Below are 25027 nucleotides of genomic sequence, written 5' to 3' on the forward strand. Positions count from 1 at the left end.
TTTTACAATTTCCAGTCCTCTTGCAATACTCCAAGGAAGTATGAAATATGGAAATCAATAATCTTTGTTGAAATATTTTATTCCTGCTTTATTTTCTATACATTGGCTAGTTAAATGCAAATACATAAATAAATTAAGAAATTACGCAACAAGTTGACTGTTAGTTGATGTTTTTGTATTGTTGTGGCAGCCGGCCAGAACCCCAAAACCCAAGAGTAAACACCAATAAAAAAACTCGTAGAAACACTTAGGGGTCAATTGGTTCATGGGAAGTTTGAGATTAAATTTATACTTTATTTGGCTGAAGGTTTAACTAATTCCATAAATTATAACTTCAACCAAACAAAGTATAAACTTGATCTCGAACTTAATCCTGGAAATATCCGACCTTATCCCGTCAAACTTGGTGTTATTTATCCCACCTGGGAGGTGGAATCAAATAAGTCCAAAGATCATAATTCCAGGACTACAATCCTGGGATAACTTAGTCAGCGAACCAAAGACCCCTTAGGTTATTTCCAAAGTATTTTGCTGATTAATTGCTTTCTTGGTTTAAAGCATACAAACAGATCTGAGGGAAAAAGATGGCTCATGCTGTTGTAACTTCACTTATGACAACTCTGGAGCAAGTCTTGCAATTCAATCCAACTTTGATTTCTGAAAACAGAGGACCTGTTGATTCTCTTTATGGAAAACTTTCATTCTTGCAAGCTTTCCTTGAGGACATGGGAAATCAGATCAATGATCAAGAAGCTTTGACCGTTTTGGAGAAAAAGATTAGAGATGCAGTGTTTAAGGCAGAAGATAATGTTGATTTGTGTCTAAGAAGAATACATACTGATAACAATCAAGACGCTGCTAGTCATAAGCTTTATGACGAATTGCAGCAAATAATAAAAATAATGGATTCCATACAAGAAGAAGTGATGAAGTTAAAAAATGATCACCAACATGTCATAGATCAACCACCAACAGTTCCTTTACCTCTCCGCTCATCCGGGCCTGTCTTGGATGAGGAAAATACTCTTGTTGGGATGGAGGATGACTTCAACATCATAAGAGATCAACTGATCCGTCATGAACGGGGGCTGAATGTTGTCTCAATTGTCGGTATGGGAGGTATTGGTAAGACAACTCTTGCCATAACACTTTTCAATGATACATCAGTATTCTGCCGCTTTGATGTTTCTTCATGGGTTACTGTTTCGCAAAATTATAATGCAAGAGAAATGCTTTTAGACATTTTAAGTTTTCGTAATCCAGGTACAAAGGCGATGTATAGCAATATGAGTGATGACCAACTGTTAGAGCAAGTATATAGAAAATTAAAACGCAAGAGGTATCTGATAGTTTTGGACGATATATGGTGTATAGAGCCTTTTGACCTAGTTAAGAGATCATTTCCCGATGATGAAAATGGAAGTCGAATAATGATAACTACCAGGCTCTCAGAAGTAGCTGATAGTGCTAGTAATGGTTGCCTTCCTTATCACATGCCTTTTCTTAATTGTCAAAGTAGTTGGAATTTACTGTCTGATAAGGTATTTGGAAAGGAAGACTGTCCTACTCAATTGGAGGAAATTGGTAAGCAGATAGCTAAACAATGTCAAGGATTACCTCTCTCGGTTGTTGTCATTGCTGGGATCCTTTCTAACATCAATAGGACATATGATGATTGGAAAAAAGTTGCTGAAGATGTGAACACCCATGTAGGTTCAATCTCTGAGCAGTGTTTAACAATATTGGCTTTGAGTTACAACTATTTGCCCTGTAACTTAAAAGCTTGCTTTCTTTACTTGGGCATTTTCCTCGAAAATGCAGAAATCCCTGTCGATAAATTGATTAGAATTTGGGTTGCTGAGGGTTTCCTGAAGACAATTATTCATAAAAATTCGGAAGAAGTTGCAGAAGAGTGTTTAGAAGGTCTCGTTGGAAGAAGTTTGATAATGGTTAGCAGAAGACGGGCCAGTGGAAAAATCAAAACATGCAGAATTCATGACCTCCTTCGGCTATTATGCTTGAGAGAAGGAAAAGCTGAGAAATTTTTTCATGTCATAAGTAAATATTTCGAAGTTCCCCCAGAAAAGATGGAGATTCAACGCCGAATATGTTTGCATCCAGATGCTTTAGAAAACTGGTATCTTGGCATGGAGAAAGGTAATTCAGGGCCAGTGCGTACCATGTTGTACCTGCGTGAATCTCATACTTTCAAATTTGACTACCAGTGCTACAATATAGTGAATTCTCATTTTCAAATGTTAAGGGTATTGGATGTAGAAAGTATTCCCTTTTCAAATTTTCCGAGTGCGATACCACAACTAGTACACCTGAGATATGTTACTTGTACCACTGGTACCGAAGTTCCTGCATCAATATCCAATCTATGGAATCTACAAACGTTCATTGTTCATCCATTTGTATCTCAATTCTGCTTGCCTCTGGAAATTTGGAACATGTCAAGTTTGAGGCATTTCTATCCTGGGGGAATGTATATGCCTCTTCCTCCAAAAGAACAGAATTTCTCGGGTTTAGAAAACTTGGAAACACTGGATTCAATATCTGTTGCTAATTCCGATTGGAAGGAGATTTTTGCAGCAATCCCTAAAGTAAAGAAGTTAGTTGTTTGCTTACATCCAGGGCGTAATATGACGTCTAAACTTTTTGACAGTCTCATCTCTCTAGTTGATCTCCAGAAGCTAAGAATTCATCTAGATATCTCACCTTACGAAAATTTTTCTGTAAGGCTGCCAACTCCGTTGTGGGACGTATTCCCGACATTCTTGAAGAGTTTGACACTGGTTGGAACGCGTTTACTATGGGAGGATATGACTACGCTTGGTAACTTGCCCAATATTGAGGTGCTCAGATTAAAATGTTTTGCTTTCCAGGGGAGAAACTGGAATCTAAATGAAGGGGGTTTCGGGAAACTGAAGTTGCTACAGATTAACAGAACAAATTTGGTGCACTGGGAAGCAAGCAGTGATAGTCTTCCTAGACTTGAATTTCTAATCCTAAAGTATTGCTGTGCATTGGAGGAGATTCCTATAGAGATCGGAGACGTTCCCACATTAAAACTAATTGAGTTGCATGATTGTAGCGAAGCCGCTGCCACTTCTGCAGAGGAAATGCTACAAGAACAACAAAGTTTGGGAAATGAAGTACTTGTGGTCCGTTCCTACAACACGGGAGGTAAGTAAACATCATCACGTGCTTAATCGGCTTTCGCGGGTGCATTGTTTTGCTTTGTCTTTAACCTTTATTATTACTTCCTCATATGATATAAACCAGTAATACAGTGCAAGGGCAAATATGTCTTTCTAGTTTGCCTTCATTTGGGTTTTTTTTTTTTTTTAATATTTCATATGCTTTTCTAGAGCAAAAGCAGATAACAAAGACAATACGTTGTTTTTACAGTTGTAAGAAAATAATAACAGGGCAAGAACAACGATTGTGTACCTTTCAATTGCAGCGGAAATTGTTGAACTCGCCACCAAAAAAAGTTACCCCAAGTCGAACTTTGATTCACTAGGAAACAAAGTTTAATTACCACAAACTAGATGTCTTTTGCGTGGAGAATTTAAGACTGCTGGAGAAAGGAGTTTTTGGAAGAACTTCCAAAAATAATAATACAACACTCAATTGCACATTCATTCCTCAAATAATGTAGTGGTAGTTTTTCTTTAGGAGTTCAGAAAATACTACAAAAAAACAGCCTAATTGCGGGGGTTATTTTTAAGGTTTGCAGCGGTTAAAAACCCCCGCAATATGTTGTTGCGGCGGTCGACAAAACCCCCAAAATAACAGTTGCCGCAATCAATTAGCAGCGTTTTTTTGCTGACCGCCAGAACTAAAATAGTGGCGGTTGTTGACCCCCGCAATTCTAAAATTGAATCTTTTTAAAATAATTATCAATTACGGATTGTGGCGGTTTAAAACCTCCGCAATATTTTTTTTACTTTGTTTTTTATTAGCTTATATTTAAAGGTCCTGGCAGTCATAACCCCCGCAATTCATTGAATTTTTATAATTTATATATTATTGACAGAATCACTAATTAAGATGTAAATCATAATCAAAGCAAAAAAGCATTCATAAAGTTTAAGAGATATCGATAATATATCGTAAAATCACAAAATGTTATCATAAAGTATTATCATTAGTTTTGCAACTAAATTGTTAAGTAGCATCATCAGACTCAAAAACTAAATTTAAACACAATACACACTTCAACGTTCTAATATCTGTTCCTACCACACAGTTACAATGAAATCAACGGTTGTCACTAGGATTACTATCACCGCATGATCTTCTTGCATCCATGGGCGAAAGGGATCCACTAGCCGCATCACTTGGCTGCATAATGAAAACCACATAAACATAGTGTTAGCTACTAGAATTAAATAATTAGTTGATCAAAATCCATATGATTAAATTCAAAAACTCTAATCCACTAATTCATCCAAATCTCACTAGAACCTTAGTTCGAACTTCAAACTATAAAAGGAGAAAACTTAGCTTTGTTCAAAGCGCACAATTAACCATATAGAAGACCAAAAAAAATAACGATAACAAACTCAATGCAACTAAAGTAATATGGCGATTCAGGACATGAATACCCCAGCTCAAGCTTGCTGGATGGTGAGACAAATCTTGGAAGCCAAAAACACACTAGCTCTATTGCAGACCAATTTTCACGACAAACATTGCATATATATGCAAGCTCTATTTCTGGTCATTTTTTTGGCAGCAACATTAGCAATATTAACTTTCCTGGTAAGCTTCCATCTGTTGGAACTTCTCTAGCCACATCTTCCAGTGATATTCTTTTTGTTATGTTTTCGCTATAAGCAAACTAAGATGGCTTTCCCACTTTGTGCTCGAGTTGGTATCCAAATATTAGAGTATGGTAGATGTTAGTATAAAGTTAGTCCCTCATCCATTAAATAAGAGATGTTAATTGTATTTCACACCTATTTATAGATGTGTCTTATATTCTCTTATCACCAAGTCTGACCAAGTCTTTAATATATTTATCTCTTTTACTTCTTCAAGGAAGAGAAATAGATACTAATTCTAACTTGAAGGAGATAAGTTAATACCTTTCGAAACAAAAGGTAACATAAAAAGGTGTCCTCGGAAGCTAACGAGTCTCTAGAATAATGTCAAAGTTCAAAAGCCTTAGCATATTTGATAAGTCAAAGCTACGTTTCCAACTCCACAGCTGAAGTGTGAAGATCAACCTAACTTTTCTGGTAACGCTTACCATCTCCTAAAGATAGCAAGGCTCCAAGTAGATTGATGTAGCACATATCTAGGTCAATGAAAATTGACGTAAATTTTGAAATTTACTGCAAAATCCATTTAAAGGGAAGCAGAAATGATTGGGTAAGCAAAAACCAGGAAACTAATTTCAAACTGGAATATTGTCAGTCTCAGAAACAACAAATACATTGTAGTAAGAATTTTCACAACTCTACTATAACTTTGCAAGTCCTAGATCAGATGCAGATATACTTTGTTGGAGCAGTCGAACAATATTGGTAACGTATACAAGTCAGTGAAGCCAATAATCACTAGCAACTGCTAACCTAAAGCCACTCTACTCTATCTTTGTTAACAGACAAATTTAAATGAAAAAAGAAATAAAGAACTTTATTTACCGTTGTAGGAGGAACCGCTGAAGGATAAGCAAAGAACCCCGCAAACTGTTCTGGTATCGTCCCTTCTTTCATTATCATATATGCCTTGAAAGCATTCATCATTTGATCATGAGCATTCATCATTTGCTTATGGTTCTGTTGACATTGGGACGAGCATGAACCTTCACTACTTGAAGCACTTGTACCACCAAAATGAGGTCTTACTTGTTTAAAAACTCTATTGGGGACAGGTCCTAATCCCAAGCACCTCACCCTTCCAGAGTGCTCTTCTCCTAGCACCTTGCCGACGGCATCATTTCGCGAAATTTGAGACTCGTCCATGGTGCTTTGGCTTAAAGCTAACTCAATTTTTTCCTACATATACAAAAATTATTGTCAATAAACCAATAAGAATGCATCAAATTAAAAAAGAGTGTTCTGGTTTGCATCAAATTAGAAAAGAAAGAACTTTGCTCAGTTTATATGTTATTGTATGTTCTCAGTTCATGTTTGATCTTGAAGATATATGAAGATGACTTCAATCCCTAAGTCCAATACTAATCACATGTATGTAAGAAAATTACTCAGAAAAGTATACATCCCTAAGTCCAAGACTAATCACTTGAAAGATGCTCTTGATCAGGACAAATTAAAATAAGTAACTTCAAACAACAAAATAGAGAGCATGGAATTTGAACCAAAGAAAAAAATGAGTTAACAATTAATATGCTAGAAATCCAGTTGAGTCATTTTCTCTTTTTTCCCTTCTCTTTCTCTTTCTTGCTCATCTTTTCCCCGTTCACACTCACATTTGTTGTATGAATTTTAAAGTCCATGCTAATAATACTTTGATTTACCATAACTCTCCTAAAAAGTTCAGTAATTCAATTTTGTCACTGACGGGCTTACTGGAGAATACAAAACAGAGCTTTTTTTTTGGTGAATTTTCATATAGAATTGGATATCACTTTTAATTTTTTCATTTTTGATCTGCCTTCCTAAAGCAACTGGATTTAGTGAGGTAATAAACTACTTCCTTTATGTTTTATCCTTTAAGCAGTTATTTAGATTAAGAATGTGTTCACCCTCTTCCCATCTCGTATTTCCTTATTGAAACAAAAAAACAGAGAAGTTTGTAAACTTGGATGAATGCTACATGATTTTTCCCTCTCAATTATGATTCTGTAGCAGTTATTCCTACTATTTAGGAATAGTTGTATTGGTTGTCATCTAATATGGACTAGAATGAGCAGTTTAGATTTAAGAAGTTAAAATAGTGCCCAAAAGAACAAAAATATGTACACATAAGTCAAGAGGCAAACAAACTGCAAGAAAGTGAAACTAAGAAATATATTTATCTCCAAAGGGCACACAAACAATTGTCTTTCCAACAATGAGAAATCCAAAACAAACCTTGCACCTAACGAGAAGTTTAGCGCAGAAGATAAATACGACAATTTCAAACTGCTACACAAATGAATATCAAAAACAAACTTCAGAAACCAAAAAAAAAAAAAAAATTACAGAATCATTTAGGGACAAGTGAAGCCCTTTGGAGCCAACTATCACTAACACCACAAGAAATTCACAAAAACCTCTAAATCCTAAAACACACACACATAAAAATCTTTAAAATATGTAACATATGAAAATAGAACTCCACAAACAGAAGTAAAGGGTGCTCGAAAAATGTTTCATTTGACAAAATAAGGCCAACAACTCCAATCACTATCACCACAAGAAATTCACTAAAACTAAAACACAGACATAAAAATCTATAAAATATGTAACAAATGAGAATAGAACTCCACAAACAGAAGTATAGGGTGCTCGATAAATGCTAAATTTGACAAAGTACCACTATCACCACAAGAAATTGACGGAAACCTCCACGGCCTAAAACCTCAAAGGCATAAAAATCTTTAAAATATGTAACAAATAAGAACAGAACTCCACATAGTGAAATCTTGCTGCAAACATTGAGAAGTAAGTTAAGTGAAATCTCTATTTTAGAGTTGCAGATACTACATCACCAATATTCAAACACCACCAAAGTTAAGTGAACTATACCTGCAGCTTGGTCTACTAGAATACAATATAGAATTATAAGATTAGTGCAGATTTAGCCACACCTAAAAAATATGCTTTGCGACATAACATAATTTCTACAAAACTTGAAGGTGCATAGAATGACGATTTGAGAAATAAGCAGCATCGACTAAGTTTGAATGTCTCATTATGGTTGTGAGCCAACAGAGACAAGCTATAAAAGCTCTAAAACTGAAGCTTTAATTAATTAATCTGTTTAGAGGATTTTAGGTTAAGAAAAGGAGTCAATATACAATAGCGACACACCAATTCAACAAAGAAATCTAAAATAAACAGAGAAAACCCACATCCAATAGATAGTACCCAAAAAACCCGCGGAAACAGATTTACAAGCCATTCAAAAATACACAAATTACAGATTACACAAACCCAAAAATAGGGAAGATGAAAGACCCATTTGTAGAAATAACTGTAATTGAAGAGATACCTGTCGATTTCTATGCCAGAGTGAGTGATAGAGACGCCTTAGCCACTGCTAAATCAGGGAAACCGAAGAAAATGAGGGCAAAATTCACACAAAAAATTCAATTATGAGAAAATTAAAGTACAAGGAAGCACGAAATTTGAGCTAATCTCTCAAAAGGAAGCATGAAATTACCTTGAGGGAAAAAAATAGTGAAAGACGGAGCTTTTTGAGAAAGGGGTTTTGTTATTGTGAAATGGGTTTTGTTATATTCAGAGAAAAAGAGGCAAGTGAAAAAAAGTGTGGGAAAAATGCGCGCTAGTTTTTTTTTTTTTTTTTAGATGGAGGAGGTTTTAAACCGCTGCTAGTTTCTTTTAATAATGTCGGTTATATAAACCCCCGTTATTTAATGAGATTTGCGGGGGTTGGAGCTGACCCCCGCTATTAAACCCCCGCAATTAGGCTGTTTTTTTGTAGTATAACTGCCCTAGGCAACTCCCTACATGTTTATCTAGTTTAAATGGGCCGGGTCAGTCCACATGGGCGACCTGCCCAAAATGAATAGCCAACATCTCCCACTTCGCACATGGTGGACTAGACCCAAGCCAACACCATGTTAGCAACACAAACAATTCATACGACAAATAGTTCGAGCGACTTACGAGCATCGAGAGCTATACAAGAGCTCTTTGTAGGAATCTAACCACATGCGGAAAGAATTCACTACTAACATGAGGATCTTATTATTTGCAATACCCCATACATCATCCGTTACAATAGTAGCTAGTTATCTGATCCCTTGTCCTCTAAAGAGGTGAACTCGAGTTTATGTTTAACTTTATATCCACAATTACACTTGACACTCTTATGGTAAGTGCAATGGCCGGCCTATGAATATAAGTTAAATTAGTAATATTAATTGTCTTTCCTTTCTACTCAAATCTATTTGTTTCAGATCAACTGCTTTCCTAGACATGCACTGTATTGCCAAATCACGCATGGCTATTAGTGACATGCTAAAGTAGCAACACTGATTGAAACTTCAAGAAATAGTCAAAGGCCAAAGGGCATTCCAATGAAAAGTTAATGTAACTTTTCGGGGTCTCACACAATGAAGTAGGGATCCATTCTCTATTAACCCATTGGTCGCTAAGCACACGTGGTATGAAACACGTGCTACGGCGTTCTCACCTTATATTGGCGCGTGTGTCTAATTCTTTATTTTTCCAACACCGTACAGATCTTGATCTAGACACCTCTAGATGCCTGACTCGAGCTTCTCTCTTCAATGATCCTCAAATCCATCTTCTTAGAGAAACTCATATCTGGCTTTCAAAACAAGTCATAACATGATGGTAGAACTTATCTCTTCACGTTCCTCGACGTAAAAGGCTATTACTCATGTGAGAGAACCAATCTCGCGACTTGTTCGACACACTTTATCAATAAAATTACATCATCACATGCATATAAGATATGAACATAAATTCAAGAGTCAAATATTGATGAAAATATTGTAACAATCAAGTCATTTTACAATACAGAAATATAATCATATCCTACGCAAACTTAGAGCCATAAGATGTTTCTCAAATAGGTCTCTAGATATCGCCTTTGTAAAAGGATCAACTATCGTTTCTTCGCGTAGGTATGTATTGTAAAGTTATGTCTCCACTTGCTACTGTGTCTCTTACAAAGTTATACTTGATGTCAATGTGTTTGGTTTTGCTATGATACTTAGGATCCTTTGTGTATGCAATAGCCGCTTGACTATCACAATGTAAAATCATTGATCCTTGAGAATTCTTTTCTACGCCCAAATGCTCAAAGAATCCTTTTAACCAAACAACTTCTTGTACTGCAGATGCACAAGCTATAAACTCAGCTTCCATAGTTGAAAGAGCCGTGCAAGTTTGTTTCTTACTTTTCCATGAAATAGCACTACCATTAAGTAAGAAAGCATAACCGGATGTCGATTTTCTATCGTTCCGGTCACCACCCCAATCAGCATCTGTATATCCTCTCAAGTGTAAATCATTTCCACTATAACATAGTGAATAATCAACAGTTCCTTTCAGGTATCGGAAGATCCTCTTCACAGCTTTCCAATGATCTCTTCCAGGATTAGATTGATACCTGCTAACCAGACCTACGGCATAATAAATGTCCGCATGAGTACACATCATAGCGTACATTAAGCTCCCAACATCACTATAATATAGAACTCGAGACATGTCTTCTTTTCTTTTTTAGTCTCTGGACACATTTCAAGGCTTAAAGTCTCACCTCTTGCTATAGGAGTATCCATGGGTTTGCAACTATTCATTCAAGAGCATTTCAAAATTTTCTTTATATAAGTTTCTTAAGATAGACTCAAGGACTTCTTGGAACGATCTCTTTGGATCTTAACACCCAATATATAATCTGCTTCACCCATGTCTTTCATGTCAAATGACTTTGAACGCTATGACTTGATAGTTTTCACATACTCCAAACTATTTCAAGCTAATAAAATATCACCCACGTAAAGGGAAAGAATTACAAACATTCCACTGGACTTCTTCACATAAATGCAATGGTCTTCATCGATCATGGTGAAATCATACGACATCACCTCTTTGTGAAATCTCAAATACCACTGCCTTGAAGACTGCTTCAGGCCATAAATAGATCTTTTTAATTTGCAGACTTTCTTTTCTTGGCCTTTAACGATGAAACCTACAGGTTGTTCCATGTAGATTTCTTCGTTTAGTTCTCCATTGAGAAAAGCTGTCTTCACGTCCATTTGGTGTAACTCTAGATCCAAACGTGCAACAATAGCCAAAAGTAACCGAATTGAAGGTCAACTTCACAACTGGTGAAAAGGTTTCCTCATAATCTATTCCAGCTTGTTGGGTAAAACCTTTAGCGACCAATCGTGCCTTGTATCTTTCTATTGACCCATCTGCTTTACGTTTAACCTTGAGAACCCATTTGTTCCCAATAGCTCTACGCCCAGAAGGAAGGTCAACCAGATCCCAGACTTTATTGGCTCTCATGGACTCCAATTCTTCTTTCATTGCTTTCATCCATTCATCCTTTCCAGGACTAATCAAAGCCTCAGTCACTGAATTAGGCTCATCCAATTATGTGGGAGACACCAGGAAAACGTAATCTTCAATCTCATAAGATTGTTTAGGTACACGTTTTCTGGTACTCTTACGTTGTTGAAATTCAGATTCCTCTAAAGGATTTTGGGATTCAAAATTCCCACTTGGACGAGGAACCGATCCTTGATCTATTTGACTATCAAACATGTTCGAAGACATTGTCTGATCATCTGAATTCAACATTTCGTAAAGAGGCCCTTCTTCCTTTATTTCAGTCATTTTCTAGAAAAGTGACATCTCGTGATTCACTTTTAGTAATACTTCCATCTTCTAATTCACCAATGAACCCATACCTTTCTGAGTATCTTATAAAGATACATCTCTTCCCTTTTGGATTGAGTTTTCCAAACTTACCAAAACGATCTTTTGCATATGCAACACAACCCCAAGGTCGTAGATCATTCAGGTTCGGTTTATGACCAGTCCATAGCTCATAGTGAGTAGAAGTAACTGATTTAGAAGGCACTTTATTTAGTATGTAGGCCGCAGTCAATAACGCATCTCCCCAGAAAGAGATAGGTAAATTTGCCTGCGCCATCATTAACCTTGTCATGTCCAATAATGTTCTATTCCTCCTTTCTGCTACACCATTCTGTTGAGGTGTGTAAGGAGTAGTTAACTGCATGGTAATGCCTTTTTCATTACATAATTCTTCAAACTATTTTGATAAATATTCACGGCCTCTATCGGTTCTTAAAATCTTTATACTTTCATCTAATTGATTCTCAACTTCATTCATATATCTTCTAAAGCATTCAAGTGCTTCAGATTTGTGAGAAATCAAATAGACGTAACCGAAACGCGTGAAATCATCAATAAACGTAATGAAATACATAGCACCAGACCTTACCCTCACATTCATTGGACCACAGATATCAGAATGGATTAATTGCAATGGGGAATCTGCTCTCTTAGCCTTCCCAAATGGTTTACGTGTAATCTTTCCGGCAAGACAATTTTCACAAGTTGGCATTTCAATTTTGGAGAAAGGACCTAAATGCCCTTCCTTTGCCAATCTATTCATCTGGTCTTTCCCTATGTGACCTGATGTTCGGCCATAAATTGCATATATTTAGCCATTGTTGCCTCACATTTTAATATTTTTAATTGTCTCTTGAGTACAAAATATATTAATTTGTGCTTAATATTATAATTTTACTATGTAGGAATAAAGCGGTGTGAAGTTGAAGAAATTTGGATCAAAATTGAACAAAAAAAGAAAGGAGAAAAAGAGGGGGAGACAAGGAGGGGACACTCCTTTGAAGTTGTCCCCCCCAAGAGACTACAAAACAAAAGAACAAGCAAAGAAGAGTCAAATTGGAGTTGAGAAACAGAAGGAAAAACGTGACCACGCATGCAGAACTGTTCTCGGCTTCTCTGTTGGTTTCGCGTTTCACCCGCGATGCGGGTGTAATGCGAGCCTGTTAATTTTTTTCAGTCCGAGTTGGATTTGGTTTTTAAAAAGCCCAAGCCTTTTGGTACTTTATAAATATATATTCTACACAGCTTTTACATAACTTTGGATAGCTTGAAACCCTTAGTTCATAACTTTAGACTTAGAGAGAGCTTGGAGCCGCCGTGGAGGCCGTATTTACAGGGTTTTATCTTCTCTTCTCTGTAATACTTATTTTGATATTTTTATTCGGATGATTTGTTATTTTTTCTCCATGTCTATGTGGAGCTAAACTCTTTAGTTCTAGAGCTTTGACACAAACATGAAAGTTGACGTTTGATTATCGTTTCTATCTATTGATTCTCCATCTTTGGGTTATTTATTTATTCTTGGTCTTAATTGTTTAATTACTTGATCACTAATTGAACACAATCTGTGGTGCGGGAATTGAACTTGAGAAAGGGAATTCACGCACGTAATAATAATAAATAGAGTTTGTTCGATTTAATCGTTTCGCTACTGAGGATAGAGATATACCCTTTAGCCCTACTTAGTTGAATACGGAGAAATAAATGCGTTCTTGTTACCTCTGACGACCATAGAGATATAGGCGTTATAGTAGCATCTACAGGCTTGTGAGTAGTTCGAGAGAATATCATAAAGTTACAATTAACCGTCAACTAGTAACCCATAGGTAGAACGATTTGAAAACTCAACTGGATTGTTAGTGGTCATAGCTCTAGATCTATCTCTTCTCCGATAAAAATCCGCTCTTTCTTGGTTGAAGTTCATTATTTGTTTTCTTTTATTTTTAATTAGTTTACAAATATAATTTGGATTTTATTTCTTGTTTAGATAATTAGCATTAGTTTAATTTGATAAATAGTTAATTATAAGTCTCTGTGGATCGATATCTGGACTTAAAAATCCTATATTACTTGTACGATCGTGTATACTTGCGTGTGCGTTAGGGAGCAACATGACCTAATCTTGCATTTCATGTAATAACATTAACGTCACTGTTACTAGAATAACATGTCATTACACAACGGTCAACATAATAGTCATAAACACAACGGTCAACATAATAGTCATAAGTTGAAGGATTACAATGTAAAACGATAAAACCATCATAACGAAGTCCAAAACCATAAAAAACATTATCTTGAGTAATTCTAACACCATTGCGACTAAACTTTAAATTGAAACCTAGATCTAGAAGAACAGACACAGATACTAAGTTACGTCGGATCGCTGGAGCATATAGGACATCATGCAACATTAATGATCGGCCACCACGCAAGTCCATTTTGCAAGTGCCTATTCATTTGACTTCATGCTTTGCATTATTTCCTACATATATTCACCTTGATCCAGGTGAGACTCGACGAAACTCCACAAATGCTTCTCGATCACAACTCACATGGTCGGTGGCCCTTGAATCTACAACCCACATCGGATAAGATTCAGTTAGTAAAATAGTGCTAGAAACATATGTAGCACTTAAAGATGCGTTTTGAAATGCTACCTTTTTCGGCTCCGGACACTCATAAGCAAAATGCCCTGGAACATGACAGTTGTAGCATTTCATCTTACTCTTGTCTTTCTTCTTGAAAAAACGTTTTCCTTTCTTGGGATTTGGCTTGTTCTTTTTCTTAAAGGGTCTTTCTTCGGTCTCCTTACCCTTTCCGTCATTTTTCCAATTCTTCTTGCACTTGAAGCCAGAAGACTTTGTGCCACTTGATTCTGCCACACAGGCATTAGATACAGTTTTGGTAGCACCAGGTCGCTCATCTTCAAGCTAGACATGACGGGCAATATCAGAAAAAGTTGTAATGTTATCATTATGGGTTAAGTTAACCTTCAAGTGTTCCCAAATATTAGAAAGAGACCGGATCATTGCCTGAACCTGCTGCTCATCAGAGAGAACATAACCAGCACTTTTGAGTTGAGCAATCATGTTAGACATCACCCTAAGGTGTTGTTTGACATTGTGATCATGACGCTTCTTATAAGTGTCAAATTTGATAGTCAGCTGTCTAAGGCGAGTCATAGTAGTACCCCCATATGTCTCTCGTAAGTGTGCCCACATAGCATGAGCAATAGCATATTCCTCACATTTGTGAATGAGATCATCAACAACAGAACTCACAATAATTCCACGTGCAACAAAATCTTTCTTTTTCCTCGCATTGTAAGTTTCCAGATCTCTTCTGTGTTGGGCAGTGTTACCCTCTTCTGGGTGAACCAAAACATGCTTAATACCTTCCAGAGCATCTTGCTCTTCCAGTACATACCATATTTTACGACTCCAAATGTCGTAATTCTCACCATTTAGTTTCTCACCCTTGTTTAAATCAGCAATGATGCTCTTAGATGCCATATCTGTTGATTTAGAAAATTAAGCAAGTTTTTACTCATCAATATTTACCCTTAAAATAAAAGCATGTGATATACACATTCAAGCAAATCAATTTTCGTAAAGGTTTCACATCTAGTGTAAATCGAAAGGTCACAAAAGTTTCCAATCATCATGTACGAACTAAATGTTTAACCAAAATTAAAATCATTTCTTAATGTTTATTTAATTATATTCATGACTAGAATCACACAGATTCTTTTAGTCTTATCCCTTTACAACATTCTGCTAATGCATATCAATTAATAATAAATAAACAAATAAATATTCATATGCATATATTGACAGAAAAGATAAACAAACATATGTTCATAAAAGGAATTTACACAATTACAAGTCATATACTACTCGTCTATAGCTATCTCATTACGTGAGTGACAAGGATCTACAACGCTTTCAGCCACGTATTTAGCCAATTTATCTATGGGAGAAAGTCCAGAAAGCTGAGATTTAGGAACTATCGGACTCAATCTAGGTCTAGAACAAGTCTTTAGTAACCAAGATTTCTTAATCTTAGTTGCTATTTCCTTTTCCTCCCATGTGGATTCAAGTTCCATAGTGTATACCCAAATAGGTTCATTTGGACCAAACTTGTGATAAATATCAGCCAACTGATCCTTCCAATAATCTAGTAAAGATTGCTCCAATATTCTCAAGGCATCCCAACTCGAAACAATTTTAAAATGTTGAAACATTAGTTTCAACAGCTTCCTCCCAAAAAGACAAAGATAGCTTGGTATAGATACAGATGGGTTCATTTTGATTTTTTTAAATTCTACCAATTTTCTTTCTCCTTCCCTTCGCACAACTCTATCCTCTCTAAAGATATTTTGTATCGTCATTGGGACATTTTTGATGACTTCAGGCTCAGAGTATGAATCATTACTAAATATAGTCCTTCGACGACGCATTCTTCTACGTTGTCCTTTTGCTAGACTTTTACCGCCACTCCCACTTGGAACATTTCGTGCATGTCCCCGTCCAGCCATGTCTGAAATGGAACAAGGAAACAAAATGGTTGTTACCATTCAATGTGACAACATATGCCACAATTACTCGTAGATAGGGGCGGACCCAACGTGAAGGGTGGGGGGACACGTGCCCCCCGTAACTTCGGAAAAAATCTATATATATATATATATATACCTTGAAAAATTATGATAAATTTTAAAAGGACCCCTCAAACATAATTGTAAAAGTAGTTCAGTTGGTAGGAGTGCCCCTAAGTGCTCACTGGTTGCCACCAGAGATCGAATCTCGGCTCCAACACAATTTTTTTAAAAAAAATTTGTGCAGTTTTATTGCTTTTTTTTATTATTATTATTATCTTTTTATTTTTTAGTCCCCTCCAATTTTCATTTTTCATTAAATTCTTTCCCCCCAATTTTTTTTGTTCTTTGCTATTGTAATCAATAAGTTTTTTAAGAGTTGCACGCCTAATTGTGTCACTAGTAATTGGCGTACTAAAGATAATGGCACCCCCGTTGTGCTCAAATCTTAGGTCCGCCTCTGCTCGTAGAAGACAAAATTACATTTAAGGATCATCAAGACTAAACAAAGTACACTAAGGAGACAGATGTTATTCGAAAACTAATTGCTCACGGTCAATAAAAAAACGTCACGATTTCACAAAAAAAGAGAAAAAGAAAAACTTCTCTGCCATGAACCTTGACACAACACCAAAGTTTTATACCAAGAATATAGTATTTCATATATTATCATGCTACAGTTATTCAAAAACTATAAAAAAAAAAAAAAATTAAAAAAAAAAAAAGAACTTCGTATAAGCCAAAACCGTGATTTCATTTCAAAAGAAATCCATTCATCTCATCACATAAAAGCATCCATGGCTCAAATCATGATGTGTGGACCCCACTTATTTAACAACAAATATGTTCACATGATCTACTAACATAATATTTTTCTGCAGCCTCATTGAAACGTGGGTTAAGAATGTGAACAAAGTACACTCCTAATTACTGCAACCACGACACATGTACACTGCTATTTAAATAGAATTGTGAGACTATGTAATATTCAATTAGATCCAAGTGTACCTTTGGTTTCAATATAAGAAGACCCATCCAAAAATAACACAGAAGTTAAAATTAAAAAAAAAAAAAAAAAAAAAAAAAAAAAAAAAAACATGACTGCTCTCACTTCCAAAGGAATATCATCAACAGTGGGTTTCAATTTTGCACAAAAGAAGTGGATTAAAGATATTATCTTTTACCATAAAATTCCAACTAGTAATGAGAAAATTGCCATGAACGAAAAAAAAAAAACTGTGCAAACTTATTTACCATAAGACACGAGTATTCTTCTCTTTTTATCACAAAAGACACTTCATTGTTCTTAGGCCAAACCCATCGGTAGACATCTGTGGTCGTCCACTTCTTTCACTTGAGCACCGAAAGTGGACCTTGTTTCATTTAGACACCCTGTGGGGCAATACTTGTTCCGAATTAGACAATTTTTGCACCAGATTTTTAAATCCCAAGCGCGTGTATATCGGTTGTATCCTAAGTGGATTAAGTGACCAATTACATTGTGCCAGCTCATTTAAATTTTGCCAACTCAATTAATAATGTGCCAACTCATTTGCCAACTCAATTAATGATGTGCCAACTCATTTTAATTGGCCACATCACTGCACACGCGGGCAAATCAACCAAAGACCAAATTAGAGCTCAAAATTACCCATTTCCATATGCACACTTCAGGTGCAAACGATCAGGCGATTTTCACGAAAACCGAGGTAAAATTTTCGTCGATTTCGTTCAATATCTTCTCCATTTTCGCTAATTCTTAGTTAATAATCACTCATAAGGTATTATTTTCATTTATTTGCGAGTTTTAGTCCGAAATCGACCCTTTGGGCTTTGTTCGTTTCAACTTCATTTGCGACATTGGATAAATTTAAGGTTCTACCGAACTTTTCTCGTGTTTGTATGCTATATTGTGTTTAAATTAGGGTGTTTTGGTACGAAACTGTTGTTATCACTTTATTTGTTTACTAGGGTTTATTTGGGAATTTCAGTGTCAAAGTTAGGGTTTTTTTTGGTATTTCCTATTGCTTGTGTGTTGTGGGTTGTTGGGGAATAAAATGGACGACTATATTCTTACTTGTTTTCACCATGTGGGTATAGTTGTGGAAGACCCTGTAGTGGGTCCCACGTACAAAGGGGAATTAGAGGTCTTTGGTGCTGCTATCGACAAAGACCATTTTAGTCTTGTTGAGTTGGAAGCATACACTAAAGATCTTGGGTACACAAATGTCCTTGGATTCTACTGCAAAAAGATTGATGATAGTGCCTTTGTTCAGCTTACTTCTGATAGACAATTACTAGGGCTTGTGAATGATTTAAAACATGGTGATGAGTTTGATGTGTTTGTGGTCCATGGCATTGATGAGGTGGATGAGTTGCCACAACCAATTGGTTTGTTGGTAGGGCCAGAGGGTGATGATTGTATTAATGACCCATGTGGCACTGATGAAGCTAGGGCAACACATGTGGGTGGAAGGGGTATAAATACTGATGTAAATGTTCCAGATAGGGCTGAAACATTTCCAAAGGAGGCTGAAATACCTCCAAAGGAGGCTGAAGCATTTCCAACTCCAAATGTGGGTGAAACAGATCCAAATAGGGGTGAAACAGATCCTAATGGGGGTGAAACAGATCCTAATGGGGGTGAAACAGATCCAAATGGGGGTGAAACAAATTTGAATGAGGGTGAAACAGATCTGAATGGTGCTGAAACAGATCTGAATGGGGCTGCAACAAATGGGGATCAATCAGATGTTGCTAGTAGTTCTAATCGATTTTCCAGATCTTGATGATTCGGATGTTGATGAAGAATTGAGAAACCTTAGAGCCGAAAAGAGGAGTAAAAGGAACCCCAATCCTAGAAAGAAAAAAATAACACGGAGGAAATACCATTAGGTGAAGTTGGTGTTGATAGAGGCTTTGAAGATATTGGTAGAAATAAGTCCGCTAGGTATGTGGGAAGATTAGGTGGAGATGAGGATTATATTGACGGTTCGTATTGTGGTAGTGATGACGGTGAATGATGAGTTAGATGCCGACGTCTTGTAAGGGTGTTGATCTACCAGCGAAGGAAGAGCACAAAGGTCGGTATGATCCACTTGTGTAGTTGCTATTTTTGAACTTGGTATGGTTTTTGAAAATGAAAAAGTATTTAGGAAAGCATTGGGCGATTATGCAATAGAATACAAAGTTAGTCTTAAGTTAAGGCCTAATCAACTGGTAAAGTAAGGGCTCGGTGTAAGGGTAGCAAATAGTGCAAGTGGTTGTGTTATCTTTAACAGATAGAGATTCGGTGACTTTATGATTAAGAGCTACCATCACGTACACAAGTGTACAACTTCTAACAAGAATAAAATGTGCAACACCAAATGGCTTCTTTGCTAGATTTAAGGATGAAATAATTAAGCGTACCATCTTTGAGAATATAGGAAATACAAGACATGTGCAGGGATAAGTTAGGACTTTATGTTGGTAGGACAATTTGCTACAGAGCTAAAATGCAAATACTAAGAGAGTCTATGAGTGATTGGAATTTAGAGTTTGCAAGATTGTGTGACTATTCTGATATGATAAAACAGACAAATCCTGGTAGTTGTTTGGGTGAGGATGGACGAGAGAAAGTTGTCCAGGGAAGAATTTGTTTGTGTACTTCTATGTCTGCTTGGATGCATTGAAGAAGGGGTGGATGGAAGGTTGTAGGAGAAAAATAGGTTTTGATGGGTGTTTTCTAAAGGGTGCTTGTAAGGTGAACTCGCTAGTAGCGATTGGCAAGAATGGAAACAATCGGATGTTTCCTATAGCCAGGCGATTGTTGACTCGAAACTAAGCATAGTTGGAGTTTTTTCATTAATTACTTGAAAGAGGATCTACGGTTGGGTCGGAGAAGGTCTTCTTGTGATGGCGATATGCAAAAGGTAATGTAACTTGTTTAATTTCTCACTTTTGAGTGTTTATTTAATAATTTCTTTTCTTTGCGGGGTTTTCATCTTCTTGTAGAAGAATTGTTACCCGATGCTGAGCATAGGAGATGTGCAAGACACATCTGGTCCAATTGGCATCAAGAATGGAAGGGTGAAGAGAGAAGAAAACAATTTTGGAGATGTTCTAAGGCTAGTTTTGAAGTGAAATTCGAGGAATTGAGCTTGATAAAATGAGCAAACTTGGTAAAGATATTTGTGCTGATTTATTGCATTATCCAAAAAAATCATGGGTGAGGGCATACTTTAAAGAGCATTCTAAGTGTGATGTTGTTGAGAATAACATGTGTGAAACCTTTAATTCATGGATCTTGTCTGGTAGACACAAATCAATTATAACCATGTTGGAGGAAATTAGGAGAAAGATAATGACTAGACACTGTGATATGATTAAGTTTGCCAACACTTGGATATCTGAGATTTCACCTATGGCTAGACTTACCTTAGAGGATAATAAGGAAATGGCTAGGGGCTGCAAGGTTCTTTGGAATGCTGATGTTGGATTTGAGATTGGAAAGGGTGAGTATAGGCATGTAGTTAACATGAGTACTAAGAGTTGTAGTTGTAGAACTTGGCAACTGAGAGGAATTCCATGCCAACATCTTTGTTTGTGCATACTACCACATAGAACTAAAGCACGAACACTTTGTGGAGGATTGGTATAGGAAGGATACATTCTTAAAGGCATATAGTCATTTCATCCAACCAATTCCAAATATGAAGATGTGGCTCGAAACAAACAATCCAAAGATTGAGCCTCCGCACCTAAACCAATGCACAGCGGCCGAAGAAGAAAAGAACAAAAGACAAAGATGAACCAAAAAAGATGAGGTATGGAAAGGTGTCCGAAAAGGGGGGAAAATAACTTGTTCAAAGTGTCATCAACAAGGACATAACAAGAAATATTGCAAGGTAAAATAGTTTTCTTTGAGTTGGTTAACTTGTTTATCATGTATTTTGGGTTTTTAAGTTGGTTACGCCTTTAAATATGCAAGTTGTGCCGTGTGCGAAGTACCTAGCCAAAGTTTACAAGACCTGCAGCACCTAGCCAACCGCACCTACAAGCTTAAGCCACCTACACCTTTAGCGAGGTTGTGATGATACAACTAGAGTTAGGAGGGTGAATCAATCAAAAAGAGTTAGAAGCTCAAGCCAGCCAGCCCCACCTACAGATACAAGTATTCCTATTACAAGAGGAATAACAAGTCAACTACCTCCTAGAAAAAGACAAGTTGCTAGACAGAAGAGAGCCAAGGTTGCAACGGAGAGGAACACACAAGTAGGGGACACAAGAGGGCGATGTTAGATTTGGCATATACACAAGTACAAGTGGAACTCAAATACTAAATGTAAGTCAATTCTAACTTTGTCTCTAAAACACAACTACATGTAACAAACCGACTATGCTTCATTTTTCTCGCTAAAATGCGACCAGGAACATCAAGCCAAAGGATTCTAGAAACTGGTTCGACTTACAAGGATGCAAGTCTAACATGCATAGACCTTGGTTATAAAGCTAGAGGATTGAGATGGAAAAACAAGGAAGTCATCCTTCCCCAATTGAAGCGGATGGCAAACAAGAAGAAGAAGAAGAAGAGCGCGTATTAGGATAGGATGTAGTACTTAATTGGCAATGTAATATGGCACCAAACAATTTCTCTTTTTGGATGGTTATTTTGGCAATGCGATACATGTATGTAGCAGTAAACAATTTGCAGTATTTTAATGTTTGCTTTTGGCTACTTGTATGCTAACTTTGAGCTCATTCTTGAGCATGTTAATATATTAGCTACTATTTGGGGTTACCTGTTGTTGGTGTTTAAACAGTTGTGCTAATGTAATTATAGCTGCTGTTGGCGTTAAATAACATTGGCCTACCTGTTGTTGGCAATAATATGTAGCATAAACTTATTGGAAGCAGGCCAGGTTTTTATGCAACTGTGTGAGCTCAAAACAGAGCATTGTTGGCAAATACAGTATAGACAAAACAACATTTCATTTCATTTCATTCAAAATGCTGGTTTATATGAGTGACTGTTGGCCAAAGTTCAGCCATGCCAAAATACAAAATTGTCACAACAATGCAGTAATCCAATTACATTCCAAGAATCCTAACAATATTACAACTACACAACTTAGCAAAAGGCAACTACTTAAGGAGCACGTATTGTACTGCTCCATCTAACAATTTGGCTTGATTTTCCATATCCCGAGCATCACAAAACCAGCTACAATGGCAACAACAATGAGCATATTTCTTGCTCGAATTCTTTTCTCTTCAAAAGCCTTCACTTTCTTCAACAAACCCCACATCACCCTATTTGCTTGCACAGGGTGCCTATCTTCCATCCAAAAGAAATAATCACAACCACCCATTTTCTACAAAACCAATTTTCAACCCAACAATTAATCATCTAATAAATAATTAAATAAGGAATGAATGAAGATATAAGTTTACCTTTGGTATTTTACAACATAAAAATCTGACACTCGGGTTTAATTGGGTCCAAGAAGTCTTCAATAATGCTTCATTACCACATCTACAATATCGGGCATGTTCAAAAAAAACTCCATGAAAGAGTCGGATAAGCTCGACATAATAGTAACAACAATGGAAGAACGAACGTGATGAACCGTAAAATATTAGCAAGAAGCCAGAAAATATTAGCTTGAATTTGAGGAAAAAAATTGATCGTGAAAAGGGGCTAAAATTAGGGCTAAATTGGATTTAATTTTGAAGTGGGGAAGATGATATATATAAAAGGGGAAGTAATAATACCGTTGGCTGCCACATAGGATTAAAAAAAAAGGTTACACGCGCGTTTTTTTGACTGATAACACGCGACATGCCAACGGTGCAAAAATTGTCTAACTGGAACAGGTATTGCCCACCTGGGGTGTCTAAATGAAACAAGGTCCACTTTAGGTGCTCAAGTGAAAGAAGTGGACGACCACAGATGTCTACCGATGGGTTTGGCCTTGTTCTTAATTAAATAAACAAGAGAAGAGTCATGCTTTTCTTTCAATTGTAAGCGACACAGGCAAGTAGTCAGAAAAGGATTCCAATTCGTTTCCTTCATTATAGATGAGGGAATCACATAACCCTAGGCAAAGGGAGCCAGGATTTCCGCCGAGGGGGTTCAAAATATAAAAAAATAAACATACGAAGAAGCCTAAGGGGGTTCAACATCTACTATATATACATAAAAAATAATTTTAACCTCGGCTCTATGTGGCTCCGCCACTGACCCTAGGCTCTGATGCCATTGTAAGAAAATAATAACGGGGCAAGAACAACGAATTGTGTACCTTTCAATTGCAGCGGAAATTGTTGAACTCGCCACCAAAAAAAGTTACTCCAAGTCGAACTTTGATTCACTAGGAAACAAAGTTTAATTACCACAAACTAGATGTCTTTTGTGTGTATTTTGTGTGAAAAATTTAAGACTGCTGGAGAAAGGAGTTTTTGGAAGAACTTCCAAGAAAAAAAAAAATACAGCACTCAATTGCACGTTCATTCCTCAAATAATGTAGTGGTAGTTTTTCTTTAGGAATTAAGAAATAACTGCCCTAGATAACTCCTTATATGTTTATCTCCTTTAAATGGTCCGGGTCAGTCCACATGGGCGACCCGCCCAAAATAAATAGCCAACAACTGCAATTCATTATTTAGAATGATTTTATAGTCGAATTTAAGATTGCGTTATTTTGTGACAAGTGAGGTGACCTCCTTATTTAAATGAGAGAACAATATTGAGGAATCAACTCACAATGAAGAAAATTCTGACGCTCACTTTTTTAGTCTTCTTACAGAATAAGCAGCTGTTTACTCAATATCCTTGTCCCAGTAAGAGTTAATTCTGATTCATGAAGGAAGTTTTGTAGACCTTTAGCCTCCCAGATGAATTGTGGTGTATTCCGCTGCGCTATGTGTTCTCTAAATAGTATTATAAAATGCCTTAGTGTTAACCTTTACCTTATAAAATAAACTAAATAAAGTACCTTGGCATTACATGAATCAATGTTAATCTTTGTCCATAACTAATATCCATTTATGAGAATCAACCACAAGAACCTTATACTTGTTATACTTGCTCTTGTATTTTGTGCAGAGATCTTGGCCATTCTTTTCTGCTTTTGTTTCTCGGTTCTCATAGAAAGTAGTGAACAGTTTCCTTCCCTCTTTGTGTTCTTTATGGAGGTTTACATTCCAATTAACTTTCCCCTTTTGTGCAGCCTTCAGAGGTGGTTGAGTCAGATGGATACTCAACTCAAATAGGCCCATTCTCTAGTTTACTGTTATTATATCTGCTTTGATATTATTTTTTCTGTTTCGCTTGCGTTCCAGTCTGACTGCTGAACCATTGGATGTCTATTCTGAAAATTTTGATTGAGTGATGCTTCTGGTTTGTGTAATGACTGGTTCGGTCTAATTCCTGAACTCTCCTTTCTGTGCTGCTGCAGAGTAAAATTGTTGCAAAGATGAGGGCAGAAGTAATTAACTTGAAGCATACATATGAGGACTAATGGGACAGCCATAGATGCATTGAAGATGAAGAGCTAATGTATCTTCGTTAGGCCGCTGCAAGCTTTAGATATGAACTTCGGAGTGCTCAAGCACCTCAAGTAGAGATATTAGATCATGATCTCAGTAAACGTCTTAACACAAGATCCGAAGAGAAGCCAGACAGTTGAACAAAACAACAACAACAACATACCAGTGAGATTTTGAAGGCAAATTTTTGCTTCTATCCTCTTCCGGGAGTAAAGGCTTTGATAATACTTCAATTGATAGTCCCACTAGTAGATACAGTAGTTCCAAGTCCATCTTATTTCAGAAGTTGACGGAACCTTATACAAACTCCTCTTCCATATCTATAAGCATGGTT

At 36.6% G+C, this 25027-nt stretch overlaps 2 protein-coding genes across 3 annotated transcripts; one reads left to right on the forward strand and one right to left on the reverse strand.

Moving 5' to 3' along the window:
* Positions 1-254: 254 nt before the first annotated feature.
* On the forward strand, positions 255-25004 carry LOC132060839 (putative late blight resistance protein homolog R1A-4). Its single transcript, XM_059453748.1, has 2 exons — positions 255-3189; positions 24603-25004. Exons 1-2 carry the CDS (start codon positions 585-587, stop codon positions 24605-24607), a joined length of 2610 nt encoding a protein of 869 aa, XP_059309731.1. The 5' UTR covers positions 255-584; the 3' UTR covers positions 24608-25004.
* On the reverse strand, positions 4146-8315 carry LOC132060838 (uncharacterized). Of its 2 annotated transcripts, none has more exons than XR_009416038.1 (2): positions 8176-8315; positions 4146-4353 (listed from the first exon to the last, which is right to left on the reverse strand). XR_009416038.1 is itself a non-coding variant. In XM_059453747.1 (2 exons), exons 1-2 carry the CDS (start codon positions 5979-5981, stop codon positions 4270-4272), a joined length of 405 nt encoding a protein of 134 aa, XP_059309730.1. In that variant the 5' UTR covers positions 5982-6055; the 3' UTR covers positions 4150-4269. The 2 variants fall into 2 exon arrangements, 1 of the variants encoding a protein (XP_059309730.1); XM_059453747.1 differs by lacking the exon at positions 8176-8315 and adding an exon at positions 5661-6055 and having other exon boundaries at positions 4150-4353.
* Positions 25005-25027: the final 23 nt, after the last annotated feature.

The sequence above is a fragment of the Lycium ferocissimum genome, chromosome 6, assembly GCF_029784015.1.
Source record: "Lycium ferocissimum isolate CSIRO_LF1 chromosome 6, AGI_CSIRO_Lferr_CH_V1, whole genome shotgun sequence".
NCBI classification, from domain to species: Eukaryota; Viridiplantae; Streptophyta; class Magnoliopsida; order Solanales; family Solanaceae; genus Lycium; species Lycium ferocissimum.

Bases quoted from the DNA above. Each gene is read 5' to 3' on its own strand.
- LOC132060839 (XM_059453748.1), top strand. From the start codon at position 585: ATGGCTCATGCTGTTGTAACTTCACTTATGACAACTCTGGAGCAAGTC.
- LOC132060838 (XM_059453747.1), bottom strand. From the start codon at position 5,981: ATGGACGAGTCTCAAATTTCGCGAAATGATGCCGTCGGCAAGGTGCTA. The intron at 4,354-5,660 runs GTAAATAAAGTT...TTCATTATGCAG, and splicing joins CAGCGGTTCCTCCTACAACG to CCAAGTGATGCGGCTAGTGG.